Genomic DNA, 15,874 nt, shown 5'->3' on the forward strand with positions numbered 1-15,874 from the left:
TTTCGTCTATTGAAAAAGACGAGGGCCTAGTAGCCATCGTCGATCCCCAAGTCTCCGCGGCGGAGGCGCTCGCGTCGCGACCCCGTCGCCGCCGCCGGCGATCCGCTCCAGCCGAACCCCGCCGCACCGCCGCGGTAGCTGCCGTCGGCGAGGTGCGTCTCGGCACCGGACTCCAGGAATCGTGCTGCTGCTGGAACGCCGCGCCCGCTCAGCCGGCGGCCGGGCGTCCCGCGTGGCTCGCTGGCATCGATCGGGGATCCCTCCTACGGGCTCGCCGTCGCGGAGGTTTCAGGGGACCGGCGCTTGGTTGGTAACTTGGTTTCTTTTGATTGTTTAATTTCTCTGGTTGTGATGTGTGCTCTAGGGTTTAAGCCGAGTTACTGGGTCAGGATGGGTCAGGATGATATATGTTCTGCTTGTTAGGTTCGATGTATTGGGTGGATCTAGCTACAGAAGATAATCTTCGATCTTCTGAAGGGGTGGTATAGAGCACGAATCAACCCCAACTCATCATCATCAATGGTTCTATAGTAGTGTTTGGTGGTTATCCTATTAGTAGTCCTTTATAATGATTGGTTGGATTGATTCATGTGCTCATAATTCGTGTATGGATCATAATTTTGGTTCTTTTCTTTTCTGTAAGAATCATGTGAAAATATTGTTAGGCATCTCTAATATAAGGTGTTTACGCATGGGCGCTTAAAATAATTAATCATCGGACAATTGAAGGCTCATCGAACATCAGGATTAGTACCAATTCTCTCACAGGTGGTAAGAAAATTGATTTTCTTTTGCTACGGACCCATCCAAGCACCTTAATTGGAGATAGAAAGATAGAGAGAAGGTGTCTATTTGATATTTACCGACGAGTCCATTCTTCATGTGGTTCAGTCTGATATACTTCTCAGGTGCCTTTTAAAAAATTGATGCTCTGCATGTGCATTCACATTTACCCTGTAAACCCAAACATGTAAGCTTGGCGATTGAGATTGTTACTGTTCTATTAACTGTTTCATGTCATGCTGTTTCATTTATATGTTGTTTCATTTTTGTTTATGTCACTAAGGAATGTCCACTTTCACATTTGTCACTAATTCGGTTCAACTTCTCAGATATGCCATCATTCCGTTATAGCACTTCTCATATTTGCCACTTTAAATTGCTCAAAGGTCGACCATCATTAGCATATGTAAGAATTTCCAGCAAACCCCAAATATCCTTCTTGCTACTCACAGTTGCGCTTCCACAGTGCTGTCACCCATGCATGCCTGCTGCTTACAAGATCAGCAAAATACCAAGCCTCTTTACAGTAGGAAGGATAGAGGAGTGTGTTGGAGATGTCATATCCTTGAGCACTTTCAGATTGTGCTTCAGGTGACAGAAACAGAGTGGCCAGAAAGAGCAGAGCTGGGGTGGCTCAGATGATGGCATCGCTAACTGTGGATGTCCATGATCTAGCTTCCTCCTTACTTCACTCTTTCCAGCTTTCCACAGCTAACACTGCATGGATCCTGCTTGCACCATCCCAATGCTATGGCTATGTTGCATGACAACCAGTAGTCGGTTGGTGGAGAACAAGCAAGATTTCAATCTTTTAAAACATCATGAATAGGGAAATTGACAGAATGGCAAGAATGAAATTTGGTTTAACGGAATGATGGCACAAATGAGAAGCCGAAAGAGGCATAAATAAATGTGCAGTGGGGCAGCCTATATTTCTTCCTTTCTATCCTTTGACTAATGGATTGCTCAAAAAAAATTTGTTATCCCCTTTCCCCTATTTAATCATTTCGACCTTTTGGTGCATTTACTGACTCTACAAATCAACAGGACACGCTCTTTCCTCATCAATCTGCTGACGTTTTGAAATATTGGAATGCTTCTGTCGTCGAATTTGGTTATCTACAGCATCTGAATTGGTTATAACTTATAACTTATAAGTGGCATGTCTGCGAAGGTTCCAAGGTACTATTATCACTTAGCAGAGTTACTGCAGTGCATGCATAATCACTTGGTGAAATACTTAAACTGTGTTTTAATTTATAGCCAGCCAGCATGGTTATAGGGCATTCATGTTTTCATTCATGGTTTAGCACTGCTTTTGTTTAATCTCTACTTGTGAAGTAAGAAAGATAAAATTGTTGGGTGATATAACATTGTGATGGGTTGATAAAGTTGCCTTCGTCAAACAATACTTCTTTATGGCTGGCCTGTAGGGCATCATCTAACTTGCTTCACAAATTTGACCATAAGGATTAGGCTTTTCATAACTGAAATTGGTTGTCTTTCTTACTTCTGTTCTCTTGACCACATCCCAGAATTAAATGAACATGGCATCTCATACGTTTCCACTAGGCATCATATACTTATTTTTAGATTTACCTATCAGAAACACATGTTATGCAAAATACAGGTTATGCAACTTCATAATCCTGTTTAAACATTTCGAGTACTTGCTGCAGAAAGTTTATGTTTTTACTGTTTTGATGCATGATGTGATCATGCCGATAATCTGACATACAGATTTGCTTTAGGCGCCTAGAAGCTAATTCCGTTGGGATGGCAGATTGGGCTGGTCTTCAGACTGATATCCTTGGTGTAATTGTAAAGAAGCTTGCCGTCCCTGACTATCTGAGATTCCGTGCTGTATGCACATCTTGGAACCATCTCTGTAGGGATGTATTCAACTGTCCAAGGATAGACCCATGGCTGATGCTCCCTACAAATGCGCTTAATGATTCTAAATTTTTGTGTGTACCTGAAAGGAAGAACCAAACCATTCGTCTCCCGAGCACTGTTACAATCTTTGGCTCCACCTGGATTCCTGTTGGTTCTTCCCATGGTTGGCTCATCTTTTACAGCCCATCTCATGGAACCATGCAGCTGGTTAATCCCATTAGTGGCATGCAGTTCAATCTTCCCCCAATCGGACGAAGGGCCTTCTCCAAGGCCATGTTGCTTGACATGAATGACACAAACTTCACTGTTGCTGTCATCTTACGTGACCAGAAAGGATATAAGGTAACGCGTAAAGGAAGCAACAGCTGGTCATCAGTGGAATCAAAGCATGATCTAGTGGATATCTTCAAGCACAGGAGACAGCTCTACACCGTTGATATATATGGCACAGTTCAGTTGTGGGCAGAACCGCCCCGTTCATGGCCAGATGAAGACGCCCCGCAGGTGAATGACCCGTATCATAACCTCATTCACTATCCGCATCAACATGGAAAGCTTAACTGTTTGGTGGAGTCCCCAGCTGGTGATCTAATGAGGGTGAAGCGGCAATCAAATGATAAGTTTGTGGTCTGGATTCTGGACAAGGGGACATTTTCCTGGGAGAAGGTTGATAACATCCGGGACTTTGCGCTGTTTGTCAGCTACTACAGCTCGGTCTGTTACCGGGCGAAGGATCATCTCAACCTGAAGTCGAATTGTGTCTACTTCATTGACTCCTACAGCAACCTGTGCGCATTCAACCTGGAGAACAGGACGAAGGAGCTCGTTGAAGCTCTTGAGCCCGCCCATGCCCACGGTCATCCAGAGCCTCACGCTGTCCGGCGCAGGCCGGAAGGACAGAGGTACATGTGGTTAATCCCTTCGCTGAGATAAACCAATGGAGGATGAAAGCTACGGTACACATCCCCGTTGTCTCTGAACTTACTACAGTATATGTGACTGTCGCTAATTTCATAAAAGTATTGGGCATATCTATAGCACTTCTGTAGATAAATCAACTGTCTGAACTTTGGACAACTCGTGGTTTGTGATTATCGTGTATTTTGTAATATATATATCATCACCCGGTCAGAAATTCAGAATTGTAGATGTAACCGTGTTCATGTATTGCGGGAGGGAGGGACGCGGCGAGAGCGTCAGGCCGTGCACTGCAGCACGCGGCCGCGCTGTTTCGCCGTGCCTTCCGTGCAATTGCAGAAGCGCGCTCGTCTCGCTTGCTCGCCTCGCTATATGAGGCTCGAACGCTCGCGTCGAGCTCAAGAGCGACCAAGAATCACCTGACTACATTCACTGACACCAACGCTGCTGCCGCCGCCGCCGTCGAAGCCGATCACGAGCTCTCCCGTTCCGGCGACCAGCGGTGCGTTCTCGCCGCCGCCGTTCATGGAGCCTTCGACCGCGCAGGGAACATCGGTGGCGCCGGTGCCATGGCAGAGGCTGGGCCAAGAGCCGCGCCAGCGGGACGGGCGGTGGCGCGCACGGTGCGCGCTCCAGCTCGCCGCCTTCGCCGGCGCGACCGCCGCCTTCGCCGCCGTGGCGTACCGCGTGCGCCACCGGCCCCGCGACATCGCGTTCCTGGCCGTCACCTACTGGCTCGTCGCGCTGCTGCTTTGCCTCGTCGAGAAGCTCGAGGCCCTGCGGCTCGACGCGTCCCCGCCGGCGAGGGAGACCGAGCTGCGGCGCGTCAGGCTCGGCGTGTGGGCGGTCGCCGTGACGCTGGGCAACACGGTGGCGTGGCGCGTCTGCGACGCGATGCCGTTCTTGGCGCTGAAGCTGGGCGTGTGGGGCGTCACGCTGGTGGTACTAGGCTTCGCCTACTACTTCGTCTTCCGTTCCAAAGCCGGCGAGTGCCACGACGAGGAGCACGGCCATCCCTCAAGCTGACGCCGGCGGCAGCCGGCCGCCGCCGGAGAAAGCTTTCCGCGAGTTGCACCGGAGGTCTGAACTTGGTAGGATATAGTACTACAGAAATTATTGAACGTGAAGGATGAAATAATTCTTCTAAACATTTCTAAAAATTGAAATGAAATGTTTTGTTTGATTGAAATTTGTAACGCTACTAAATAATACTATAATGTTTAGGCCGTCAAAGCCCACCGTAGGTCCCCATAGTTTCGCTTATTCGTGAAATAAACAAAACGGCATATTTGCAAACGAAAAATAATTTATGAATAAATTTTTTATATACGTGTTTTTAGCGATCTAAAAGCAAAGGCTGAAAAATAAACTTTGATTAAAAATTTAAATTTTGGCTGATAAGCATAAGTGAAAAGATGGGGCCATGTTTCCCCTAGAAGAAATTGTAAGATTATCCATTTGGAAAAAAATATGTATTGACAGTTTTCGGAAGCTGTATAACCATCGTTGTCTCTCTGCAAAAGCAATTGAGACCTGGTGTCTGCTAATGGCGATGTCTCGCTCTCATGTACTTTCTCCGTCTAAAAAAAATCTAATCTAAACACGGATGGGACATTACATAGTACAACGAATGAGCATGTCCAGATTCATTGTAAGTTCGTTGTACTATGTAATGTCCCATCCGTGTTTAGGTTAGGCTTTTTTTTTACGGATGGAATAGTATCTATTTTTTAGGAACTGAAACTAAATGAATTGATTCTACTATCATATTCCTTCTCACACAATCCAGCTACAGAGGAGCGAGCCAAACTGCCAAAAAGGTACAAACAACGCGTAATATTTGCGTAAGTTCGTTGATAGATTTGAATTTAAGAAGAGCACAAAGCAGTAGCTATAAACATTGACAAAACATTCAGAAATTCAGAAAAGTCAGTCCCATCTAGAGTAGTACATGTCAAGAACAGTAAAGTTCCTCCTGGCATTTTCGCCTTCAATTTGACAAAACCTCATCCTAGTTGTTGGATTATTAGTTGAAACCACATGCAGACTATCCTGAAAAAAAAAACCATGAGTAGGCGAGTAGCAGATCAGTATACCATAGATTTTTCGTGACCATCACGCGTGGTACTGTCTCTACGTGTACGCCAAGCAGATCACCCGGAATTACTCTTGAGTTCCCGCTTGTGTGAATAAGACGACTTAATCATGCCGGTACTTTTTTTTTACCCACAGGTTAAGTCATGCCCACAGAGACTCATTAATCACAAAAGCTATAATTGTATACTACAAGGAATGTTTTTGTTTTTCTCTAGAATCAAACGCTCCACGAACAGTTCATATTGTCCTTTAGATTCAAGCTGTAGTTGTAAAATTCAAAGAGCGAACTAGAAGCTAAAAGTTTAGGAAATCAGTTTTTACGTATTCTTACGAATTAGCTACCAACTAATTTCTCAGAATCTTAAACTCGCAAAACAGACTATAGTTCTCCTATCGTTTTAAAAAAAAGGAGAAATGACAAAAAGTCTTCAAAGAAAAATTTTTAAAAGTGATTTACATTACAAAACATTTCAAAACCCTGATGGTATTATGAAAGTAATTTTATAGTTTAATTTACATTTTTGCTTTTTATGACATATAATTTAAATTTATAAGGTATTGATGCTAAACGTTTTATTCGACCTATCCCCCACTACGCTATTTTTAATACAGAAGATTAAGAAAAAAGAGAGAAAAAACTATGATGCCTCTTTTAAAGTGGTAGGGATAAAATTTGGTGAAAGTTAATAAAGAGGTAATTGGGTGCCATAAATCTTTATATTCTGGAACGGAGGTAGAACAATTTCCGGATTAGTACGCTGATTCTCATCTAATTCCTACTACATGACTTGACCTGCTGGTCAGTCATATTTATCGATCCTTTACATTTTCAATTTTTTTTTCCCCAGTGAATCATATTCTCGATCTTTGCACGACAATTTCCTCGCAAATTTTTTTGCAGAGAAGACGTCAAGCAAGAGGGTAGTATATATAACACACCTTGTTCATTGTGGATCAATAACGATCGGGCGGAACTAAGCCCGCCCCTGAACCTGAACAAAAGCATCCCTATCGTCGTACAAAGTCGTAATACATATTATCCGAGTGTGACGTGTCCAATGGACGATGACCTGTCGAAGAAACCTCAGCGGGAGCAGGACGGCGACAACGCGCTGCTCCCGTGCGTCATCGCGGGCTTCCTCGTCGCCGGCCACGTCGCCGCGTGCACCTACCGCGCGGCGGCGGAACCGCGTGACCTCGCCTTCGTCGCCGCCGCGTACACCATGCTCGCGCTGCTCCTCTACTGCGTCGGCAGGTTCGAGGCGCTCGCCGCCGACGGCTCCTCTCCGGCCGCCGCCGTGGCGAGGGAGCGGCTGAGGCTGCCCGTCTGGGCGCTCTCGACGGCGCTGACCGTCCTCTTCTCGTCGCGCGTCGCGCCGATGATGCCGCCGCCGCTGAACGCGCTCGTCGTGGCCATGTCGGTGGTCGTCACCGTCGGTGGCTTCTGCTTGCTGTTCCTCGGCAATGCAGGGGAAGACGACGTCGACGACGACGACGACGAGGACGAGGCAGCTTCTGATCAGGATGAGGAAGTCTGATTCAACCACATTTTCGAACTGTCCTTTGTAATTACAGGAAGAAACGATCGAATAATCAATATCAACGTTTGACAACCGTGTGTGTAGAATCTGAACAACTAATTAAGTTCGCGTTGCAGTAGCTGTTTGCTAGTAGTTTCTATGTGTAAATTTTTTTCTAGTTTAGGTGTGCAAGCACTTTGGTTACTGTGGTAGAAAGTTATTTACATATGTATAAAGGTTGTTTTCCCCCTCTGAAATCAAACGAAATTTTATGGTAGACCACTTCATCGTGCCGCTGTGAATCTTAGGAGTAACTTTTAGTTTTACATATTTCCCTTCTATCCTCTTTAAGCAAAGACTTGCACGCCTAGATTCCGATTATCTAGAAAATTGTCTCCCGCCTATCACAACATCATAGAATCTAAGTAATTCAAAATTTGATCAACAAAGTAACTATATAAAAGGTACATATTTCCCTCGTAACTTTAATATTTGCTAGACAAGCCTGAAATAGTTATACCCCTCTGTTCTCTATAAGCATTTCTAGAATTCAAAATTATACAACATAAACATTTTGGGTCAGTCACCCTGATACACGGAAATCCATACTTTCAAATCATACAAATTTATATTGTGGTATAAATTTTAGATCATAGTATAAATTTGAAACAGATGGAGTAATACATTTGATACATTTTAAGAAGGTTTCATACATTTGATCTAAACATTAAAAATATATATCGATGCTTTTTATTATATAATTCCACTTGAAACATGTCAGAACAATACGTTTTCGTAAGGACCTATCATGTCCGAGTGAAGGAAACATGACACGGAGAGATGGACGACACAAGCTTGCTGACGTCATACCAAATCGGTGTTGTGACGTTGTCAACCTGTTTGCTGAACTGAAGGTTTGCTGTTCGCCTAGCGAGAAGGTTTGTTGTTCGATTGAAGGGGAGTAATACAACATAGGAGTAGCATTTTTGTGGCACTAATTTCAACAAATGGATTTTCGTCCTAAATTTGACACGGGTGTTCGCATTTATGGCTAATTATTCTTTCAGTGGTAGGCGACGTACCCGTCGACAGCGAGGTTTGCTGTTCGCCTAGCGAGAAGGTTTGTTGTTCGATTGAAGGGGAGTAATACAACATAGGAGTAGCATTTTTGTGGCACTAATTTCAACAAATGGATTTTCGTCCTAAATTTGACACGGGTGTTCGCATTTACGGCTAATTATTCTTTCAGTGGTAGGCGACGTACCCGTCGACAGTGAGGCGCCTGTGGTGACTTCGTCAATCTCAAGATATACCAGCCCAGTCTTCCGGAGGTGCTCATAGGGGTAGGGTGTGCGTGTGTGCGTTCATAGGGGTGAGTGTGCGCACGTTATGAGCGTCTGCGTTTGTACTGTGTTTCTCAAAAAAAAAGAATCAGAACTAGAAATGTTTATATCGTGGTACAAATTTTAAACTCTAGAAATATCTACACTTCAGAAATGGAAGGACTAATACATTTCATAAGGTATTCACACATTTGTTCTAAGTACTAAAAAGATGTATCAATGTTTTATTATTTTTTAGATTTCGACTTGAGTCATGTTCAGAATAATACTCCCTTCGTCCTAGGTTGAGTTTCGTATATAAAAGTTAATTTATTTTAAAATGAAAGTAGTATGTTTTCATGAAGAAATATCATGTCTGAGTGAAAGAACCAAGGTTTAAATTCATGTATAGAAAATTGTTTATTTGAAGACGGAGAGAATACGTTTTCTTGAAGACGTATCATGTCCGAGCGAAAGGAACAGGCCGTGCATGTCACAATGAGAGATGGATGGCGCAAGCTTTGCTGATGTCATAACAGATCGGCGCTGTGACTTTGTCAACCCGTTTGTTGAACTGAATAAGCAGACGAATTGCACAATGCACATGTCACATGCTTATGCTCCCACAGAGAAGGCACGCAGATTGCTAAAATGCAGCCTTGTAAAATACTACAAGTCTTCAAGAGTCAAGACCATCTTTCGTTTACTTCACTTTGTTGGGACACTAGACTTGGTCGGATCAGGATTTAGGACTCGGGTCATGTCTTTGCCTATGCATTTCCCATACCCATAGCTTTCAGGTTCCAACCAAACGGCTTTTAGTTGATCTAATAAGTTCTCCCTTTTTCTCTTTTCCGTCAGGCATCAGCTATGTAAACAGGGATCCAACGTAAGTGCTAAGAGGACTCGAGTCTCCTCTACCCTTTGGATCACCATTGATAAAATAAGAGGGACGGAAGAATAAGGAGAGAAGGAAGAGTAGGGGACTGAAGGAGATGAGTCCCCTTTAATCATATTCTATATCTGCCTAACTGAGGGCATGTTCTAAAGTGTGATAGATGATGAATGATGAGTCGGTGACTGAAAACTTAGTTTATGGCAACTATTTAGAGTACAAACGCTTCAATTCAATACTAGAAAACTACCACCTTCAGTAGTTTGACTATTCAATATCCATCTTATTAAAAATTTAGTATAAATATGAAAAAGTATATGTCATACCTAAAATATTTTTAATAATAAAATAAGTCACAACAAAGTAAACAATACTTTTAGGATCAAATGTCAACCACGTCAAATATTTTAATCGGAGGAGTAAAAACTTTATTTAGAAAAAATATTACTCCCTCCATCCAAAAATATGAGCATTTCTATTCGTTTTCGTGGTAAGGAAGTATATGGAATTGAGTGATGTGAGATTGTGATTGGTTGAAAAGAGAAAGTAGGTGTAGGGACTAAAAGAAGTTAATTATAATTGATTGTGATAAGAGGATAGATAAAAAAATAATTACTACATTTTAAGATAAATTAAACTCTAGAAATAGATACATTATCGGGATGGAGGGAACAGTGTTTAGAAGCGGCTGTGTTTGGAGTAGCCGATTGGAAGAAAATCGGTAATTTTTCGTGCACGCATTCCTGAACTGTTAAAAGGTACATCGTTTTGCCAAAAAAAGAAGTAAACTATAAGAAAGTTGTTTTAAAATAAAACCGTATTAATTATATGCATGTAACTCAACTTGTTTTACGTATCCTCTCAATCCTCTCTTTTCCCGTCCTTCCAAACACATCCTTAGAGCCTATTTTTTTTTTGGAAGAAAAATCAAATGATCTGGATTTCCTAAGGATTAACTCCTATAAGTATAAATATCATTCGGTTCATAGGAATGTAGGTACGGAAAAACCAAAGGAACATTTTCTTTCCTAAAAGTTGCAGAGAGAAGAGAAAACATAGGAAATTTTCCATCCATCCAAGTCTCTTGAAAATTCCTATGGATTGAAGTGTGTAAGCATTCTTATTCTTTCAATTATTTCTATTCTATTGGTGGAATTTCTCCCAAAGGACATTCTCTTGTGACTACATGTGGGCTCACAGCCCAGTCATAGCCCCATAGGTTGTCCACGAGGCCCATTGGATGATAGCTGGATTGAGAGCCGTCGGATCGAATCCAACGGATCAGATTGAGTCCAGGAAGAGAGACACGCGGGTTTGCACGAGCGAGCTCGCCGCCACCGTCGCCTGCTTCGCTCGCGAGAGAGGAGCCATGGCTGGAGCCTCGCCGTCGGCGCGCGCCGAGGTGGTCGTCCCGCCGGACTGGGCGGCGGCTACCGCCACCGCCGCCGCCGCCTCCTCCGAGCCCGCGCCACCGGTCGTCGTCGTCTGCGGGCCCAAGAACGCCGGCAAGTCCACCTTCTCCCGCCTCCTCCTCAACTCGCTGCTCCCCAGGTAAAACCCCACTCTACCCCCCAAAGCCCTAGCTCTGCTTCGTCGGCGAGGAGCTTTGTTCGCTGACTTGGAGTGGTGCTCCGCTCCGGTGAGTGTTTGTAGGTATGGGAGGGTGGGGTATCTGGACACGGATGTCGGGCAGCCGGAGTTCTCGCCGCCGGGATGCCTCTCGTTCCACGTCGTCGACGAAGCTCTCACAGGTGACGAGATGAGATGGCATCTGTGTGCGGGGATTTGAGTGTTAAACTGGAGATGTTTCTCTTGAGTGATTGGTTAATTGGGTGGTTTGAGTTTCTCACAGACGTGTTGTTGGCTTTTGTGCAGATTTGCTCAACCCAACTCTGCGTGAGTGTGAAAGGTGCGTGATTTTCCCCCTTTTGTGACTGTATGAATTGCGAAGTTTGCTGTTCCTTGCGGAGTGGTCATACCGCTTGATTGCTTCGGTTTAGCAATCTTCCCTTATTGTGTTCTTGTTTTGAGCCGAACAACATTATTATTCCTATTCAATGCTGCAATAAGTTCAAGAAGTTACTTAGTGAAACCATTTGCTATTTTCCTTGCTAGGCAGTTTTTTAGACTGTGGATGTAAAGTTCTTCCTTGGGTATTTCGAAACTATTATGTTCAGACAACTTTTTACCTAACGCCAGTGTTTCTTTTCTTTAAAAAAAATCCACCAGGTGTTGCTTCTTCGGTGATATTTCTTCAAAGCGAGATCCAGAAACATATCTGAATTGTCTATTTCATTTGTATGACTATTTTGTTGAAAAATATCGATCTGGTGCCAGTGAACCTCTACCTTTAATTGTCAACACTCCTGGATGGGTGAAAGGTATATATTATGAATTGGTCTTTTATGACAGGATGCCACACGTTTTTTGTTAGTTTGTTCACTAGGCCCTCCTTTATTTGTTTTACATAGGTGCTGGTTTTGATATGCTGGTAGAGATGCTAAGGTATATCTGCCCCACAATTGTTGTTCAGATACGCATCTCTGCGCAGAGCAAGAATCTCCCTGATGGAATGTTTTGGTTAGATTGTGGGCAAACAGGACCAAACATGATCAATATTGATGCTCCATTTCATGATGCTTTGAATAGATCGTGAGTAACATTTCATTTGTCTCAGTTTGAAGTTCAAGTTGATGTCAAAAGATATTTCCAATCGATTAGTTGAAGCACAGTGAAATAGCCTCCTTAATACTTTGATGAATATTTTTATCCATTGTATGCTTGTAAGTTAGAGCATAAACTGTGTCTTGTATGACTTGATTGCTACTGAAACTTGAATTTGCAAACAGTAATGAAATTATCATCCAAAGCATTCAGGAATCTACGAGTTCTCTTCTGTGTGGAATGGGGAAAAATAGTACCACAATTAGTGCCTCTTTTCTGCCTATTAATCTCTTCTCCATGCAATAAGAGATTAGGGATCCATCTACCTGAATTGATAATGAAAGAATGCTTCAAGTTCTTTTTGTTAAAATGTGCATACGTTGGTAATTATGATAGTGCATTTCAAATCATCTGAAGCTATTAACTAAATTATATGCTATTTGCTTGGTGCAAAAATAGCAATGAACGTTCTTTTCCTGCAGTGCTCTAATTTCACACTACTCTGATGTACCCGTTTCAAGTACCACACCTGCTGCAATTGTCGAATTAATACTTGCAGTCATGTATTCTACACATAGTAGCAGCAACTGCTTTAATGCATGGCAATTGGCAAGTACTAATGTTGTTTATGTATTTACTAGGTTGTTAATCCAGAAAGATTCTTATGGAATGCGTGAGCGCCGGCTTATAGAGTACTTCAAGCAATGTTTTCCAAGTGACATATCACTGACAACAAATAAGGAGCTTGCCTATGCCCTAACTTCACTTCCACCCTATGAAGTATCAATTTCAGATGTTATGGTTATACATCTTCATTGCCAGGTCTTTTGGCTCCACAATTCTTTTTTTTTTCTTTCGAATTATAAGCTGAGGTTGGAATTATGTATGTGAGATCTCAAATCTAGGTCTTTGTATGCCCTGAATGGTAACAAGAATCCACTCACGCTTATTATTTTGTCCCTGTTCAGGTACCTCCTAGTGAGGTATGGCATAGTCTAAATGCTACCATAGTTGGTTTGGCCATTAGCTGTGGCACGATCGAGGCAGGCCGTTCAATCCCTTGGTGTGCTGGTCTTGGTACTTCCTCGCTCTTCTCACATGCATATTCTCATGACTATGCATATTCTATGATTTTTCAGCAACCTAGTCATGTTTCATTACACCCATGATCAATTAGTGTAGATATTGCAAATTATTACGACAATGGCATCCAGCCCTTATATTGAACTTGGTCACTTGTCTGAACTTTCTTATCCAGGTATTATCAGAGGCATCGATGTGCAAAGAGGCATATTATATGTAATAACTCCTGTTCCTCTAGAGCATCTTCAAAGAGTTGATCTCTTGCTTCAGGGACTCATTGAGATCCCAAAGTCTCTTCTGCAGGTGACATTTCCGTTTTCTTCCATGTCCCCTGCTTGGTTTAACGAGTGTAGAATCCATCCGTAGTATCCATGCACAGAGATTCAGTAGGACAACCCTTGGTTCCAATATATAAGCTTGTCCAGATGCATAGCCAGAAATGCTTACATTTTGGAATGGAGTACATGTGTAGTCGCATTTGGAAATGTTGCTTGATACTCAATTTTCTCCTTGGCCCTAACTTTGTTCTGCTGCATCTGAAACGCCTCATGTTTGTAACGAGAGAGAAGCAAATTTGCTTCCCCATTACTAATTAATTTGCCTGCGCAGGTCCGAGGATGCGTCTCACCATACATGCCAACGAATGTGCTGCACAGGATTTCGGAGAGGGACATAAACACCTGAGTTGACGTCGAACGCCCTTCTCCTCTGCCACCACCGTTCGGGGAGATGATCCTGAACCTGTTCAGAACAGAGCAGAGCAGTTCTGACCCACAGATGGAGACTTGTAACCTGTGCAGTACTGCCATGCTTGTTTGTAGCCCTTGCTAGTGGAAACGATGATATATCATTATCTGCAGTTCGTTGGAGACATCGGAAAATCAAAATTTTGACCTTTTCTTGTCCTCTGCAAAAATTGACCCTGTCAAAATTTAGTAATGTCAAATATTGGCACATGTCAGATTAACAAAATTTCGTAGTGTTGGAATGTGTAGGTGAAGCCTTATCAAATGTTTACATAGGGTTGGGTTGGTTTAAGATCTAAATTGACCTTATCAATTTTTGGCAATGCCAAAATTTAGCAAGTTTTGGCATGACTAATTTTGGGAAGGCAATGTTGTGTTTGGATTAAAGCTAAAATAAGTTAACTATTGAAATGGCCTGATTTGGCTTCAAACTAAATAGACAATAAACACTATTGAAATTGCCACATATACAATAAACACTATTGAAATTACCAAATATTGGTAAGCCGTATTTAGACCTCAACCAAACCAGCCCACAGTTCTTACGTAGTATTTGGTTCGGTTGCCTTAACAAAATTATCAAATTTTGATAGTGCCAAAAGGTATTTAGACCAACAGGACATCTGCATCTTCGGTACCAAACATCAAAGGAACAATCACACTGCATAAACAGACCATGGCAAAACGATCTCACACGTACTACTAGTCTACTGCCCACTCCACCCCAGCTCACTCAAGAACATTTGCATATCCACAAACGCAGATCCAAAAATACAGAATAACTTGCCTGTTCGTTTATTCTCTCGGCCCAAAAACTCGGACCTCGGCTTAAGAGAAAAACTCCTGTTCGTTTAATCTCTCGGCCCAAGAACTCGGAACTCGGCTTAGAACGAGGATTTAAGGGAAATTTGAAGGGATTAAACGAACAACGCAAAATTTGCAGGAGAGACAAGAGATTTCAAAAGATGCAGAGTATATTTATTCAGATAAGCAGCAGAACATCTCCATTTCCATTACCAAACATCGAACCATCCATCATCATCACATCGCATACGGCATACAGACCACCTTGTCCTCACATTCTCACGTAGCAAACGATAAAGATGAACACTCTACTCATACTACTAGTCACAACTCACTCAACTCAAGCTTCGATTCTTTGATCCACGCAGCGACGCAGATGCAGAGAGATGCGGAATCTCATCACGCGACCTTGACCTCGATGGTCTTGGGCTTCTTGGGCTCCGGCGGCGGGAGCTTCTCGACGGTGACGGTGAGCACGCCGTCCTGGCACACGGCGGAGATCTTGTCGACGTCGGCGTTGTCGGGGAGCACGAACTTGCGCATGAACTTGCCCATCCGCCGCTCCATCCGCAGGTACTTGCACGACTCCTCCTTCTCCTCCTCCCCGCCGCCGCGCCGCCGCTCGCCGCTGATCACCAGCAGCCTCTCCTCCTCCACCTGCACCTTGATGTCGGAGGACTTGAGCCCAGGCATGTCCACCACGAACGCGTAGGCCCCCGGGAGGTCCTTCACGTCGGCGGGGGTCGCCGCCATGGCCCGCGCGTCGCGCACGTACGCACGCGTCGGGCCACCGGTCGCGCCCTGCTTCCCGGCGGCGCCGCCCTCGCCGTCGGGGATGTCGAGCAGGTGCTGCAGCGCCGTCATCAGCGGCGTCTCCAGCCCGAACATGGCGCTCTCCATCTCGATCTCACGCGCGCTCGATCGCCTCCTCTTCTTCTACCTCGGATCGCGCTGGGGTTTCTGGCTTCTCGATCTTGGTTGCTCGGTGGGAGAGGAGGAGGGGTTTAAATAGGGTGACGTGGGGGTGGGAGTCTGGAAGGGAGTAGAAGGTTCGGAAAGGTGGTGGAATGGGCGCGGCGAGGCGGGGAGGCGTAGGGCGTTTGCGACGAGAAAAATCTAGAGGCAGATGGATGTTTTCGGAGCGGG

At 44.0% G+C, this 15,874-nt stretch overlaps 5 protein-coding genes across 8 annotated transcripts; 4 read left to right on the forward strand and 1 right to left on the reverse strand.

Moving 5' to 3' along the window:
- Positions 1 to 17: 17 nt before the first annotated feature.
- Positions 18 to 3,826, forward strand: LOC127785951 (F-box protein At2g05970-like). 4 transcript variants are annotated; one of them, XM_052313286.1, is made up of 3 exons: positions 18 to 310; positions 1,831 to 1,965; positions 2,535 to 3,826. In XM_052313286.1, exons 2-3 carry the CDS (start codon positions 1,946 to 1,948, stop codon positions 3,610 to 3,612), a joined length of 1,098 nt encoding a protein of 365 aa, XP_052169246.1. In that variant the 5' UTR covers positions 18 to 310; positions 1,831 to 1,945; the 3' UTR covers positions 3,613 to 3,826. The 4 variants fall into 4 exon arrangements, with proteins under 4 accessions (XP_052169246.1, XP_052169241.1, XP_052169258.1 ...); XM_052313281.1 differs by having other exon boundaries at positions 18 to 306; XM_052313298.1 differs by lacking the exon at positions 18 to 310 and having other exon boundaries at positions 341 to 1,965; positions 2,524 to 3,826.
- Positions 3,827 to 3,953: 127 nt separating this feature from the next.
- Positions 3,954 to 5,164, forward strand: LOC127785981 (uncharacterized). The gene has a single exon (XM_052313306.1). It carries the CDS (start codon positions 4,123 to 4,125, stop codon positions 4,621 to 4,623), a length of 501 nt encoding a protein of 166 aa, XP_052169266.1. The 5' UTR covers positions 3,954 to 4,122; the 3' UTR covers positions 4,624 to 5,164.
- Positions 5,165 to 6,670: 1,506 nt separating this feature from the next.
- On the forward strand, positions 6,671 to 7,460 carry LOC127760658 (uncharacterized). Its single transcript, XM_052284946.1, has one exon. It carries the CDS (start codon positions 6,753 to 6,755, stop codon positions 7,230 to 7,232), a length of 480 nt encoding a protein of 159 aa, XP_052140906.1. The 5' UTR covers positions 6,671 to 6,752; the 3' UTR covers positions 7,233 to 7,460.
- Positions 7,461 to 10,759: 3,299 nt separating this feature from the next.
- LOC127765400 (polynucleotide 5'-hydroxyl-kinase NOL9-like) lies at positions 10,760 to 14,219 on the forward strand. The gene is made up of 9 exons (XM_052290303.1): positions 10,760 to 10,982; positions 11,085 to 11,182; positions 11,307 to 11,340; positions 11,661 to 11,812; positions 11,903 to 12,083; positions 12,737 to 12,917; positions 13,064 to 13,172; positions 13,354 to 13,481; positions 13,788 to 14,219. The coding sequence occupies exons 1-9, from the start codon at positions 10,801 to 10,803 to the stop codon at positions 13,860 to 13,862; spliced, it is 1,140 nt and encodes a 379-aa protein (XP_052146263.1). The 5' UTR covers positions 10,760 to 10,800; the 3' UTR covers positions 13,863 to 14,219.
- A 661-nt stretch (positions 14,220 to 14,880) lies between these two features.
- Positions 14,881 to 15,843, reverse strand: LOC127769106 (18.0 kDa class II heat shock protein). The gene has a single exon (XM_052294788.1). It carries the CDS (start codon positions 15,626 to 15,628, stop codon positions 15,128 to 15,130), a length of 501 nt encoding a protein of 166 aa, XP_052150748.1. The 5' UTR covers positions 15,629 to 15,843; the 3' UTR covers positions 14,881 to 15,127.
- Between the last annotated feature and the right edge of the window lie 31 nt (positions 15,844 to 15,874).

This window comes from Oryza glaberrima, chromosome 1 (genome assembly GCF_000147395.1).
Source record: "Oryza glaberrima chromosome 1, OglaRS2, whole genome shotgun sequence".
NCBI classification, from domain to species: domain Eukaryota; kingdom Viridiplantae; phylum Streptophyta; class Magnoliopsida; order Poales; family Poaceae; genus Oryza; species Oryza glaberrima.

Bases quoted from the DNA above. Each gene is read 5' to 3' on its own strand.
- LOC127785981 (XM_052313306.1), top strand. From the start codon at position 4,123: ATGGAGCCTTCGACCGCGCAGGGAACATCGGTGGCGCCGGTGCCATGG.
- LOC127765400 (XM_052290303.1), top strand. From the start codon at position 10,801: ATGGCTGGAGCCTCGCCGTCGGCGCGCGCCGAGGTGGTCGTCCCGCCG. The intron at 11,341-11,660 runs GTGCGTGATTTT...AAAATCCACCAG, and splicing joins ACTCTGCGTGAGTGTGAAAG to GTGTTGCTTCTTCGGTGATA. The intron at 13,482-13,787 runs GTGACATTTCCG...TTGCCTGCGCAG, and splicing joins TCCCAAAGTCTCTTCTGCAG to GTCCGAGGATGCGTCTCACC.
- LOC127760658 (XM_052284946.1), top strand. From the start codon at position 6,753: ATGGACGATGACCTGTCGAAGAAACCTCAGCGGGAGCAGGACGGCGAC.
- LOC127785951 (XM_052313286.1), top strand. From the start codon at position 1,946: ATGTCTGCGAAGGTTCCAAG. The intron at 1,966-2,534 runs GTACTATTATCA...GATTTGCTTTAG, and splicing joins ATGTCTGCGAAGGTTCCAAG to GCGCCTAGAAGCTAATTCCG.
- LOC127769106 (XM_052294788.1), bottom strand. From the start codon at position 15,628: ATGGAGAGCGCCATGTTCGGGCTGGAGACGCCGCTGATGACGGCGCTG.